The 12,474-nt window shown below is 60.0% G+C and overlaps 5 protein-coding genes across 5 annotated transcripts in view; 3 read left to right on the top strand and 2 right to left on the bottom strand.

The window, feature by feature from the left end:
* Nucleotides 1-168: 168 nt before the first annotated feature.
* On the bottom strand, nucleotides 169-767 carry SPRG_00896 (hypothetical protein; the record flags this gene model as incomplete). Its single annotated transcript, XM_012339108.1, has 2 exons — nucleotides 169-509; nucleotides 623-767. 2 exons carry the CDS (start codon nucleotides 765-767, stop codon nucleotides 169-171), a joined length of 486 nt encoding a protein of 161 aa, XP_012194498.1.
* Nucleotides 768-1,575: 808 nt separating this feature from the next.
* On the top strand, nucleotides 1,576-3,220 carry SPRG_00895 (hypothetical protein; the record flags this gene model as incomplete). Its single annotated transcript, XM_012339107.1, has 3 exons — nucleotides 1,576-1,746; nucleotides 1,792-1,944; nucleotides 1,991-3,220. The coding sequence occupies 3 exons, from the start codon at nucleotides 1,576-1,578 to the stop codon at nucleotides 3,167-3,169; spliced, it is 1,503 nt and encodes a 500-aa protein (XP_012194497.1). The 3' UTR covers nucleotides 3,170-3,220.
* Nucleotides 3,221-3,415: 195 nt separating this feature from the next.
* On the bottom strand, nucleotides 3,416-5,035 carry SPRG_00894 (hypothetical protein; the record flags this gene model as incomplete). Its single annotated transcript, XM_012339106.1, has 1 exon — nucleotides 3,416-5,035. One exon carries the CDS (start codon nucleotides 5,033-5,035, stop codon nucleotides 3,416-3,418), a length of 1,620 nt encoding a protein of 539 aa, XP_012194496.1.
* A 609-nt stretch (nucleotides 5,036-5,644) lies between these two features.
* On the top strand, nucleotides 5,645-9,607 carry SPRG_00893 (hypothetical protein; the record flags this gene model as incomplete). The annotated part of the gene is made up of 7 exons (XM_012339105.1): nucleotides 5,645-6,099; nucleotides 6,144-6,556; nucleotides 6,608-6,909; nucleotides 6,959-7,453; nucleotides 7,499-8,227; nucleotides 8,274-8,421; nucleotides 8,475-9,607. 7 exons carry the CDS (start codon nucleotides 5,645-5,647, stop codon nucleotides 9,581-9,583), a joined length of 3,651 nt encoding a protein of 1,216 aa, XP_012194495.1. The 3' UTR covers nucleotides 9,584-9,607.
* A 441-nt stretch (nucleotides 9,608-10,048) lies between these two features.
* The window catches only part of SPRG_22062 (hypothetical protein), a gene marked incomplete at both ends in the record, with an annotated part of 4,163 nt that continues 1,737 nt past the window's right edge, over nucleotides 10,049-12,474 (top strand). The window contains 6 exons of the mRNA XM_012339443.1: nucleotides 10,049-10,204; nucleotides 10,252-10,803; nucleotides 10,850-10,955; nucleotides 11,002-11,396; nucleotides 11,442-11,757; nucleotides 11,784-12,454. Of these exons, the coding sequence (XP_012194833.1) occupies nucleotides 10,049-10,204; nucleotides 10,252-10,803; nucleotides 10,850-10,955; nucleotides 11,002-11,396; nucleotides 11,442-11,757; nucleotides 11,784-12,454 (2,196 nt within the window). The remainder of the gene's footprint in view (nucleotides 10,205-10,251; nucleotides 10,804-10,849; nucleotides 10,956-11,001; nucleotides 11,397-11,441; nucleotides 11,758-11,783; nucleotides 12,455-12,474) is intronic.

The raw sequence follows: 12,474 nt of genomic DNA, 5'->3' as shown, positions 1-12,474 counted from the left end.
CCGGCATGTCCACGCACAATATTGTCGAAGACTGCCTTGCACGTACGCGGCCACCTTTCTAGCACTGTTGCGCTGATATAGATGCAAAGCAACGTCATATTGACCCTAATAATACTTACTTGCTACGTCTCCAGATCTTGCACATTTTCTTTTAATGCAATTGTTTCCTTAGTGTTGGCTGACGTTTTTACCCGCGACAACGTCGCCCGTCTTGGCGTACAGCGCTTGGATTTCGGCGCCAAATACCTTTTTGACCTCGCTGCGCTTGACCTTGAACGTCGGCGTTGCGAGGTTGTTTTCAATCGTAAACGGCTCAGGGTGCAGCAGCAGCGCCTTGATCAGCTCGAAACCGTGGAGCTTTCCCTTCTTTCCGACAGCCACAATGTCGCGAAGGACCGCTTCGTTGATGGCGGCATGCGCACAGAGCTCAGCAAAGGTGCCCGTCACAACCAAAGACGCTGCGAGGCGCGTGATCTCGGCTTCTTCGGGCACAATGATCGCAATCAGCACTGGTGCACGTATTCTTGAATCGAGATTTTGGCTGCGCGGGCGTTCGATCTAGTTGTTGGTCCCAATAATACCGTGGTGGGGAACGATAATCCATGACCAGTAAGCTGCTGACGAGTTTGACTGGAAGTTCTCAGCAGCGAGGCAGGTTTTTCCCAGCAGTACGTGCAGCAGCCTTGGCGCAAGTGCTCAACCTCAAAGTCGTCTTCGTGAAAAAACATGCGGCAGCTCGGCGAGACGTGCACCTTGATGTCCGGCATCATGTTCTTGTAGGACTTGATGTGCAGCGCTTTCGTCGTGCATTTCACGACAAACACTGCGTTGGGTCTCAAACTCAGCAGCACCCTAGCATCCACGGCGAGCACGCGGTATGGCGCCCATGCCCTTCCTGCGTATTTAGCGCGCGCTCAAACAAATTACCCGTCTGCGGCTCGTCGTCCGTCGTCGTGACCTTTCTAGTACATACATTTGAGAGCGTTCTATTGGTGCAATGTGACATGAACTTGAATTCAAACACAATTCGGGCTTATGTGGCCACCGCAGCGTGGCGACGAGACGATGATGCGAGAGCGATAGGTTCTCGATGCCTGTCTCGGTAGCATCAAACTCATTCTACTGGGCGCATGGAGATGACGATTGTCAGATCCAAATTCTCGACGACGATTCGCATCGTGGGCCAACTACGGTGTTCACCTCGGCACTGTTCACGCGATAATGACCATCGATGTTCGATAGTTCTGGGGTCGGTCAGGAAATTACACCGGTCTCCTGTATATCGACCACGTTTTCTTTTCTTCACTCAAGGTCACTCTGGGCAGACATGAAATTGGGCGATAGCAGTGCACCTTGGCGGAGCTCGCCCTCATTGATGTGAAATCGATTCCAGAACCGATCGCCGGTGAGACGACCCACTTCAACAACAACCGATCGCCGGCGAGAAGCAATTTTGGATTGGCTCGCGGGTCGTGGCTTCTCATTGGGTGAAAAGAAGGCGCAACGCGTCATCGGATTGGCCGACAGGAAATAGCCCTTGAAGTTTCACTATTCTCGGAACCGACACGAGCAAGCATGGCCGAGCGGGCGCGGCTCGGCGACGTCGGGGGCTCATCGACGCTAGGCGGACGGGACTCAACGTACCTCCAGGACCAAGTCCGGACCTTGCAGATCCAGGGCGACTACTATGCGCGCAAGGTCGAGATCGAGAAGCGCCGCGGCGTCGAGCTCGACAAGCAGCTCAAGGTCGCTCACATCTCGTCCACCTGCATGACATGACGCTGTGGATAGACGTACCGCGAGACGCACAATGAGACGCGGCGCATGATGAGCGCGAGCACGCCGCCCGCGGCCAAGGCGCCTCTTGACACAGCGTCGGACCAAAAGTCCCTGCGCATCTTGGAGAACCGGCTGGAAAAAGTGCTCATTCGCCTCAACGAAGCCGTACGCCCATGACTGCTCATGCTTTCGATATGATTATATGGACTAGTGCAATGCCAACAAGAAGCTCCGGGAGCAAATCCAAAACTTACGTCGCGAGAAGGTCCAGCAGCAGCAGATCCACGAAAAGCTCGACCGTGAATTGCACACAAAGGCGCAAGACGTCACCAAGACGAGTCAGCTCACGCAGAGCATCTTTGACGCGCGGGACCGAGCGCAGCGCCAAGTCGAGGCGCTCCGGGCGCAAGCGGCCGAGGAAAGCGCGCGCTTTGAAGCCGATTGGAACGAGCGCCGGGAGGTGATCGAAGTCGACCGTATGACCATGCGCTCGATCCAGAACCACGGGTCCATGTTCGCGCAGTACGACGACGAGAACGATGGCAGCCGCGACAACGGGACGCCGGACGCCAAGCTTCGGGACGACACGATGAAGGCGTCGTGGCTCATTGCCGCCAAGGACGCCGACCTGCGCAAGCAAACCGAGCGCCTCAAAGCGTACGAAGATGGACTTGCCAAGGTGCGCAAGAAGACAGGCATCAAGGACATTGGAGAGCTCGCGAGCGCGCTCCTCGCGGCGGAGGAGAAGAACTTTTCGCTCTTCAACATGATCAACGAGCTCAACACGGAGATGGAGTCGGTCGAGATCGAGAACAATCGATTCCAAGACATGATCAACGAAGTGCAAGGTTGTGGCTCGGACCTCAACCGCGCGCGCATCAAGGCCAGTCTCGAAGCCCAGATTGAAAAGTCTCATGTCAAGGCCATGCATTTTGAAGCGCGCGCCGCCGAGTCAAACGCAGTTATCGAGTCGATCAAGGCCGGCGCGATGAACATCTTCCACAAGATCGGCTACAACGATGAAGCCTTGCTCCAGCAGCTCAATTCGACGGGCCTTACGGACATCAACATGCTCAAGTTCCTCGGCATCATCGAAAAGCGCATTGGCGAGATCGTCCAGATGCACAATATCGTCTACACGCAGTCGTCGAGCGGCAGCAAACTCGACGTGACGCTCGGCCTGTCGCCCGGCAAAGGCCCCGTGAAGCGCGGGAACGGGAACCTCGGCGCACACGAGTACCACCCGACGCCGCCGGCGGCCGACGACTTTGTCGACGACGACTCGGACGACTCGGACGAGCTCATCAAGCCGTGCACGCTGGCCGAGATACAAGAAAAGGCGGCGGCAGCAATAGGCAAGCGAAAAGACAAGCCGCGCCAAAAGCGTTGAGGGGACCAACACAATGCAAGGTGAAAAATGGGTTTGGTGGCTGATATGTTTGGTTCCCATGCCTTGTACATGCAGCAGCGTCACCAGCAGGATGCCTGTCGATTGCAGGCTCAGAGTAGGCTACATTTACAGGCTCAACGTAAAGGCGTTCCTAGCTCCATGGGGTCCATATCCTAGAGCTGATATACTAGTAGTACGGAGTGGGTACAATACTGAGGTTAGGGCTAAAGAAACTCGAATATTGGACTAGGCTTCATCGTCGTACGCGAACGCCGACGCGGGCTCCACGTGGCTCATGAAGACATGCTGGATGCAAGGAGCAAAGCGCTGAGAAGCCTCTAGAACAGTCTCGGGTTGAAACACGTTGTCCTGGAGGTTGAGCTCGTCGATCAGGTGCGCGTCCGACGACCACGTGAGCTGCGACGCCTTGCGCTTGCGTCCGGACGTTGCTGCCACGAGGCTTTGGAGCCCATCATCGCTGAGCAAGTTGCCGCGGAGGTCCACGGCGTCGAACGGAAGCAACGCCGCGCGCTGCAAAAGTGCGCGGAAGACGGCGACCGCGCCTTGGTTCCGCAGGCGGTTCTCGCCGAGCGATAGGCGTCGCAGCGTGCGATTGGACGCCAACGCAACCAAGAGCGGCGACGGTGGCACGTCACCGAGCCCGATCGAGCTCAGGTGGAGCGTGTGCACGACCGCGTTGCTTGCAATAAAGGCACTCAGCTCCGTGCCAAACGCTGGGCCGACGTAGTTGCGACTGAGATTGAGCGTCGCAATGTGGGCCTGCGTCGTAATCGCTGGCAGGAGCACCGTGACGCCGAGATCCGTGATGGCGCAGTTGACGAGGTAGAGCTCTCTCAAGTTGGTCAAGTGCGGCAAGACGTCCGTTGCCATCTGAGACGCCCTGGTGTCGCCGAGTTCGTTGCCGCTTAGATCGAGCGCCAGCAGCTGGCGGCAATGCGCGAGGGGACCGACATTGGTGAGGCAGTTGTGCGCCAGCGACACGTGCTGAAGACGACTCGATGGTTCCGTCAAGTCTTCAAGCACATCGTCTTCGAGCTCGTTGAACTGCAGCACGAGAGTGTCAAGCGCGCGACTGCCGCTGGCGACGAGAGCATTGACGCCGGCAACGTCCGTGACCGAGTTGTTGAGGCGCAGACGGCAAAGCCCAGTGCCACCATCGCGTTGAAAAGCAGCCACAATCTCTCGAAGCGCGATGGACGACATCTTGACGGACGAGAAGCCAAGCACGTCGATGGGGCGGCCGCGCCGCCGAGCCATGGCCGCGAGAAGTGGCGCCACGGTGGGCAGCTTGCTGTGAAGAAGGCAGACCTCGCGCAGCGCCGGCAGCGCCTCAATGAGCTCGCTTAGGAGGCGCCACAAGTCGTCCGAGACCTGGGCGTGGTGCAGCTCGAGGCGCTCGATGCTGGGCAGCGACAGAAGCACGTCGACGTTGGCGCGCGTCATTTCGCGTCCGCGTACCTTGACGTGGTGGACGACACCGCTGAAGAGGAACAATGGAACGTCGTCATCGTTCTCCGCGGCGCCGGCAACGTGGTCCATATCGTGCTGGACGAGCCGCTTCCGGAATTGGTGCTCCCAGTACGCGCGCCGGTAGCACGTGGCGACCCGCGTCGTGGCAATGAACGTCGTCGCCTCGGACGCATTGGCAAAGTATTTGCTCGAGTCCAGCTTGTGGTTGAGGCTCCGGACGTCGCGACGGATGCGCTCTCGCCACTGCGCTTGCAGTGCGTCGAGGAGAGCGGCCGTGTCGTCGGGACAGGCCGACGGCAGCGCCAGCTCCAGCTCCCGCAGCTCTTTGCCGACATGTGCGCCCAAACACGCTCGATGGCCTCGGTCGGCAGCCATGTCACTGCGGCCGCGATCTCGTCGACAGCGCAGCTGCCGGCGGCTTGCGTGGCGCAGAGCTCAACCAGCGACGTCGTGCCGAGCATGATGAGGTGTTTTAAACACAGTGTGTTGCGTCGGATGAAAACACGCAACTCGAAGCATCGCCCTGGGGCCCAGCTATCCAGGAGCAACAAAGCGTCAAACTACATGGTGTATTAGGTGCGATCAACTGCACCGATAACCAGAAAGCTCGTCATGCAGCAGTGGGCAAAAGTCGGATGGGCTCTGTGGAGCTGAAAAAGCTGGTGAAACACGACACCGGCACACAATCTCACTCTTCGTAGGGCGACTACCTCTCTTGCAGGAGCTTCCGAGACCTGACTCAAGGGCCAATAAACTGTGTATTGGCCCTTTGCTTGACTGTTCAAGCGCTGAGCACATGCCACGTCCACCAGGGTCGAGAGTGATGCTCTGTAGCGAATGCATGTGGCTATGATTCCCAGTGGAACGTTCCAGCCTTGGTTCCGGTGGTGTTGACAACCTGGTCTGCGCACTGATATTGCAATCGTCATTTGGACAGCGTGCTACGTGCACTGTGTGAACGCTCGTCAATCTTCGGTTATCACCATGACAGCCACAAGAACCAAGTACGCAACATTTGCCACGCCTGCGACCGCGCACCCGGCTCGCTCGGCCAGCACCGTTTCGTGCGCATTCTTCGCCTGGGCGCTGCCGCTCATTCGCACGCGGCGCCAGCTCCACCTCGATGACGTGTGGCCCCTCGCGCCGGAGACCACGTGCAGCGTCAACGCAGCGCCGCTCGCTAACGCGTACGCCGCGTCGTCGTCGGTCGTCATGGCTTTTCTGCGCGTGTACGGCTGGTCGTACTTTTGGATGGGGCTGCTCGGCTTGCTGCTGCGACTGCTGGAGCTCGCGGGGCCCATGGTCTTGAGCCAGGTTGTCGGCGCTGTCGACGCGCCGTCCACGCTGTACCAATCGGTGGGCCTCCTCTTTCTCTCGATGACGTCGCATGCGTTCCTCTATGCGCACTGCGTCGTCCTCGAAGAAACCACGGTCCTGAGGTACGCTGCCATTCGCATGGAGACTCGAAATGACGCTGTATTAGCTTTACGTCGGGCCTGAAGGGTCTTTTGTTTCAGAAGCTCCAGCGACGCAGCCTGCTCGTCGAAGACGCGCCAGAACTCACCAACATTTACACTGCGGACCTCGGCACGGTCGAATGGGGATTCCTCTCGCTTCTCAACGCGTGGATCTACCCGTGCCAGATCGTTTGCATTGTGTACTTACTCTACCGCGAGATCGGAGCTGCGGTCTTTGCCGGCATCGCCGTTATCGTCCTCGCTATGACGATCGCTGGCTCCATCGCGACGGTCGAAGCGACCGCGTACGACAACATTAGCACTGCCCGCGACGCGCGCATGAAGGCCATCAAGGAATCATTTGGCTCTGTCCTCGTTCTCAAGCTTCAGGCGTGGGAGAACGAGGTGGCAGCCAAGCTCTCGACGCTCCGCTCCACAGGTACCTGCCACCACTTTTCTCTCAATAGTATGTAGCAACTTTGTTGTAGAGCTGCTGTACGTCTGGCACCTCTTGCGGGCGGGGCGGGCGGGACCTTGTGCATGTACGCTGCGCCGATTGGTGTGTCGGTCGCGTCGTTCTTCTGCTACACACTGGTGCTTGGGCATGCGCTGACGCCAGTCAAGGTCTTTACGTCCATTGCTCTCTTTCGCATGCTGCAAGAGCCGATGACGCAAGCCCCGGACAACATCACGGCTGCCATCGAAGGCTGGACAGCGATTCGCCGTATCGGTGAATTTCTTGGCCAGCCCGAGAAGCCGTTGCCGCCTCCTGTTTTGCCCACGCCCCCCGAGGTATGAGCCTTCTTCCTGTATCGACGTGGGCTTATGTTGTCTCTACTAGGTTGTGATGGCCATGGAAGCGGTGGATGCGTCGTGGGACAATACCAAGGTCCATCTGGCCAAGCTCCATTTGAGTGTTCGCTGCGGCGACTTGGTGGTCGTCCACGGCAAAGTCGGTAGTGGCAAGTCGTCGCTGTGCTTGGCGCTGCTCGGCGAGATGCATGTCCTCGCAGGCTGGATGGCGGTCCATGGGCGCGTTGGCTACTGCCCCCAAGAGCCGTGGATTCAGCACATGAGTCTCCGCGACAACATCCTCTTTGGCCGTCCGTTTGAGGCCAATCGGTACGCCGCCGTCGTCGACGCGTGTGGCCTTGTCGCCGACTTTGAGCAAATGACATTTGGCGACCGCACACTCGCCAGCACCAAGGGCGCCAACCTCAGCGGCGGCCAAAAAGCGCGCCTCGGTCTCGCTCGCGCTGTCTACAGCGACGCCGACATTCTTCTCTTGGACGCACCCTTCGCCGCCATTGACGCCGTCGTCCAAAAAGAGATTCTCGTACGTTCTCTCTCCTCGCAAATGGTGGTGTCATTGTGGATCTAGACCAAGTGTATTTTCTCGCTGCTTGCCACCAAAACCGTGGTGCTCGTGACGCACAACCGCGACATCATCGACTCGGCGCACGTCAACCAAGTGGTCGAGATGCAGGATGGCGCGATCGTTGCTTGTGCACAGCGCTCGCCGCCGGCGGCGCCAGTGCCGCGCCGTCCCGCCGCGCCAGAGATGGCAATCGCCGCCAGCGACCACTGGGACACGTACTTTCAGGACGCGATGGAGGCCGAGACCGAGGACGACGAGCTCCGCGAAGAGGGCCAGGTCGCGGGCCGCGTCTTTTCTCAGTTTTTGACGGCGTGCGGCGGCGCGCCAACAATTGCGCTTCTGCTTGGCAGCCAGCTGCTCTGGCAGGCGTTCCAGGTCGCCAGCGACGTGTGGCTCAGCCACTGGTCGTCGACGGCCGAGGCCAACGACAATGCTTCGTACTACCTCGGCGTCTACGGCGGCCTGTGCTTGACCAGCATGCTCATGGTGGTCGTGCGCGCCATCACGATCGCAAAGGCCGGTCTCCGTGCCTCCAAAAGCCTCTTTGAGCGACTGACGGCGTCGCTCTTCAACGCGCCCATGACTTTTTTCGACAAGACGCCCAGCGGTCGCATCCTCAACCGGTACGGCGACGACATGGCGAGCATCGACACGCAGCTGCCGTTCAACTACGGCTCGTTCACGTCGTTTGCCGCCATCCTTCTAGCGTCCTTGGCCACCTCCATCTACGTCGTACATCCATGTTCCATTGCATGGCGCACATGTCATGATGAATTAGGTGCGCTGGGCCGGCCTCTGCTTTCTCCCCATCTTTTTTCTCTACTTCAAGCTCACGTCCGTGTACCTGCGGCCGTCGCGGGACCTCTCTCGCCTCGCCAAGACCACCGACTCGCCCGTGCTGAGCTTCCTCGACGAGATTGAACACGGTACACTCCATCGATCGAGTGCGTCATGTCTCACACACGACGACGGGGAATAGGGTTTGTGACGGTGCGCGCGTTTGGCGATGCGTACACGGCCAAGCAAGCGGCGCGCCACGCCCACCACGTCGACATGAACATGCGCGTTGCGCTCGCCAAGGTCATTGTGGACGAGTGGTTCGAGCTCATGGTGCAGCTCTCTGGCACGGCGGTCGTCATGGTCGTCGCTCTCAGCCTCGTGCACTTGCGCCCGTACCTCTCGGCGGGCACGGTCGGCCTCGCGTTCAACTACATCTTGGTCGCGAATGCGCATTTGGCGGCACTGGTCCAGGGCTGGTCGCGCTTGGAGCTCAACATGGTGTCGCCGGAACGCGTCCTCGAGTTTTGCGACGTCGCGTCCGAAGAAGCGACGACGTCCCTGCTCGTGAGCGACGACTGGCACCTCGCGCGCGGTGACATTTGCTTTAAGAATGTCGCCTTTCGGTACAAGCCCACGGCCGACTTGGTGCTGCAAAACCTCAACTTTGAGATTGCGTCGGGCGAAAAGATTGGGATCGTCGGCCGCACGGGCGCCGGCAAGTCGAGTCTGACCATGGCGCTCTTCCGGCTCTACCCGCTCGCGTCCGGCGCCATTTGCATCGACGGGCGCGACATTGCGTCCCTCTCGCTGCACGCGCTGCGTCGCCAGATCTCGATCATTCCCCAGAGCCCGGTCCTCTTTAGAGGTTCGTTGCGCTCGTACTTGGATCCGTTCCACGCTGCCACCGACGACGCCCTCTATGCGGCGCTGCAAAAAGTTCAGCTGTCTGCGGCCTCGCTGCACGACGAGGCTGGCGACAGCTGGAGCGTCGGCGAGCGTCAAATGCTGTGCTTGGCGCGAGCACTGCTGGCGCAGGCGCGAGTTGTCGTCTTGGACGAAGCGACGGCTGCGATCGACCAGGCGACGGATCTCCACCTCCAGGAGGTCATCGCGACTGCTTTCCAGAGCGCTACGGTGCTCACGATCGCCCACCGCCTCCACACGGTCGTCCACTCGGACCGCGTGCTCGTGCTCGACGCTGGTCAGGTCGTTGCGTTCGGTGCGCCACGCGCGCTGGTCCAGGACGCTGGTAGCGTCTTCTACAACCTCGCAAAAGACGGTGGCGTGTTGGACCTCCTCCTGCAGTAGATTCTCGAAACAAGCGTGCAAAAGGGTGCTAAGTCCATACAATCATGTTGATCTTGGCGACTTGATACTTGGGTCATCTCGGGTCGTCGTTTAGGGTGTGAGGAGCGTCCTTGATGCTAATCACAGAATACTTTACTTGGTATCTCACGTTGGAGGCAAATCTCCTCGCCGACATCTCTAGAGATGCAAAACGTGCGGCGCGATCAAACCTCTGCGTTTTGATTCGCGATCGGACGTGGCGCCACGTGCTGCCTTCGAAGTTCGGATCTCGAAGTGCAACTTCGCATCGGATTGTGGCTGCCACTTCGACGCGATCATGATGATGGGCGGCTGGTGGCCATCCTACTGCGACGCGATGGACTGCTCCCACGCAGCGCTGCTGGACGGTACTGCGTGACGTCGAATCGCACGGTCTCACTATGGTCTGCGCTGCCAGGGCTCGCCGTGCTCTTCATGCTTTTCTGCATGCTTCGCATGCGCACGCTCGTGGCGGGCCAGTGTCCTCGCATCGAGCGCCCGTGCCTCCGCCTCAAGTACGCGCTCGCGGTACTCCAAGTGTTTTTGTGCATCGCATTCTTCGCCATCACCAGCATGCTGCACCGCACCACGACGCCGTCGCAGGTCCGACGCGTCGCTTGCCGCCATTGTGGATGATGATAATGATGTAGGACATCAACCTGACGGCGCAAGGTGTCGCGTGGGCCTTCTATGCAGCGATCTTGCTCGACGACGGCGAGACGGCGTGGCTGCGCGTGCTTTTGGTCGTTCGCGGCGCGTTGGCAGGACACGCGGTGTACCTCTCGGGGGCGCCGCGCATCGAGCGCTACGACCACCTCTGTCTCGCCAGTGTGCACAGCGTCAATGTCGTTCTCGGGTGTCTGGCTCTCTTGCCCGCGATGGCGCGTCGTCCTCACGATATCGCAAGTCCGTACGACCACGCATCGCTCGTCTCGCGCCTGCTGTACCTCTGGGTCTCGCCGTTCGTGACGCTCGGCTTACGCCGGCGCTTCGAGATGGCCGACATTCCGCCGCTGCCGCGCGCCGACCACACGGCGTCTGCGAGCCACGCGTTCCAGTCGGCGCTTCTACGCGAGCGCCGGCGGGCGTCGCCGTCCTTTTTCCGGCTTCTCCGCCACCTCTACGGCTGGCAAGTCGTCGGGTTCGGTCTCTGGTCGGCGTGCAACAAGCTCCTTTCGCTTGCGAATCCCTTCCTCATCAAAGTACCCTCTTTTTGTCACTAGATTTTAGTATCAATGTATCGAGTAGGAATTTCTCGAGTGGGCCGAGCACCCGACACCGTCCCGCGGCTACGTGTTGGCCGGTGCCATCTGCGGCCAATCCGTCCTCAGCGCACTCTCCGGCTCCCAATATGGTGCGCCGCGTCCATATCCGACCACGTCGAAACGATGGAGCCCTAGGCTTGGCGTGGACGCGCTTCGACATTCGGCTGCGCGCGGGTCTTATGGCCGCCATTTATGGACGGACGCTCGAGCTCTCGGCAAGCGAGAAGGCCGCGCACGGCATCGGCCGCCTGACCAACTACGTGTCCGTGGACCTTGGCCGCCTCGTCGGCATGCCGGGCTCCGTGTTCGACATGGTTCTTATTCCAATGGAGATTGCCATCGCGCTCTACCTCCTCGGGCGCGAGGTCTCGTACGCGTTCGTCGCAGGATTGGTTGTCCTCGGCGTCATGCTACCAATTCAAGCGTGGCTTGGATCGACGCTGCAACGCGTCACACGCGCGATGCTCTCCTTTCGTGACGACCGCGTCGAGTGGAGCTCGATGCTGCTCCAAGGCGTTCGCGTCCTCAAGGTATCAAGTTGATATTTTCGGCGTCGATGTCTATCATGCGGTTAGCTCTTGGCGTGGACCGACGTCTACCTCGATAAAATGCAAGCCGCGCGGTCCCTCGAGATGCAGCGTCTCCGTGTGCGCAAGTACCTCGATGCGCTCTGCGTCGTGTTTTGGGCGTCGACGCCAGTCATTGTCCAGTCGTCAGTCTTTGTCGCCGTCATTTACTCGGGCCATGACCTCACGGCCGCAAACGCGTTCACGGCCATTGCGCTGCTCGACCGACTCATTTTCCCCATGAACTACTTTCCGTGGATCATCAACGGCTTTCTGGAGGCCCGCGTCTCGGCGCTGCGCCTCCGCGCCTTCCTCTTTCCGACGTGTGGTCCGTCGCGTGCCATTTTGGAGGCGCCGGACGAAGGCCACACGACTTTTTTGTGGCGCGACTGCCACTTTGCGTGGACGACATTGATGGACGAACACAGTCGACGCCGCTCTTGGCGCCCGACGCGACGCCTTTCGACGTACGCTTGGACCATCTCACGCTGCAGAAACGCGATGTCCTCGTGCTCACGGGGCCCGTGGGTTGCGGCAAAACGTCGCTGCTGCTGGCGCTTCTCGGCGAGATGCCGCTGATGCACGGTGACCGCTTCGCGCCCCGGGGCGCCCGCGTCTCGTTCGCGCCCCAAACCCCGTGGCTCTTTCCAGCGTCGATCCGGCGCAACATTACGCTAGCGACCGACGACGACTCGAGCATCGATGACGCGCTCTACGAGAAGGTGCTCGCTGTGTGCTGCCTCGACGTCGACTTGGCGTCGCAGCCACTCGGCGACCGCACACTCCTTAGCGAGAACGGCGCCAACTTGAGCGGCGGCCAGCGACTCCGCGTCGGTCTTGCGCGTGCCTTGTACCAACGCGCCGCCCTCTACCTCTTGGACGACTGTGTGAGCGGCCTCGACCAACCGACGGCAATCACCGTGCTCTCGCGTCTGCACACCGTGCTGCCGGAGGACGCGGCGGTCGTCTTGGCGACGCATGCCGTCGGGCTCCTCGGTAGCTTCCGCTGCAGCGCGATTCTTGTGTTGGGACCACGGGCGTA

The sequence above is a fragment of the Saprolegnia parasitica genome, assembly GCF_000151545.1.
Source record: "Saprolegnia parasitica CBS 223.65 unplaced genomic scaffold supercont2.2, whole genome shotgun sequence".
Lineage (NCBI taxonomy): Eukaryota > Oomycota > Saprolegniomycetes > Saprolegniales > Saprolegniaceae > Saprolegnia > Saprolegnia parasitica.
The sequence above is the reverse complement of the archived record's forward strand: the minus strand, read 5'-3'. Positions and strand labels throughout refer to the sequence as shown.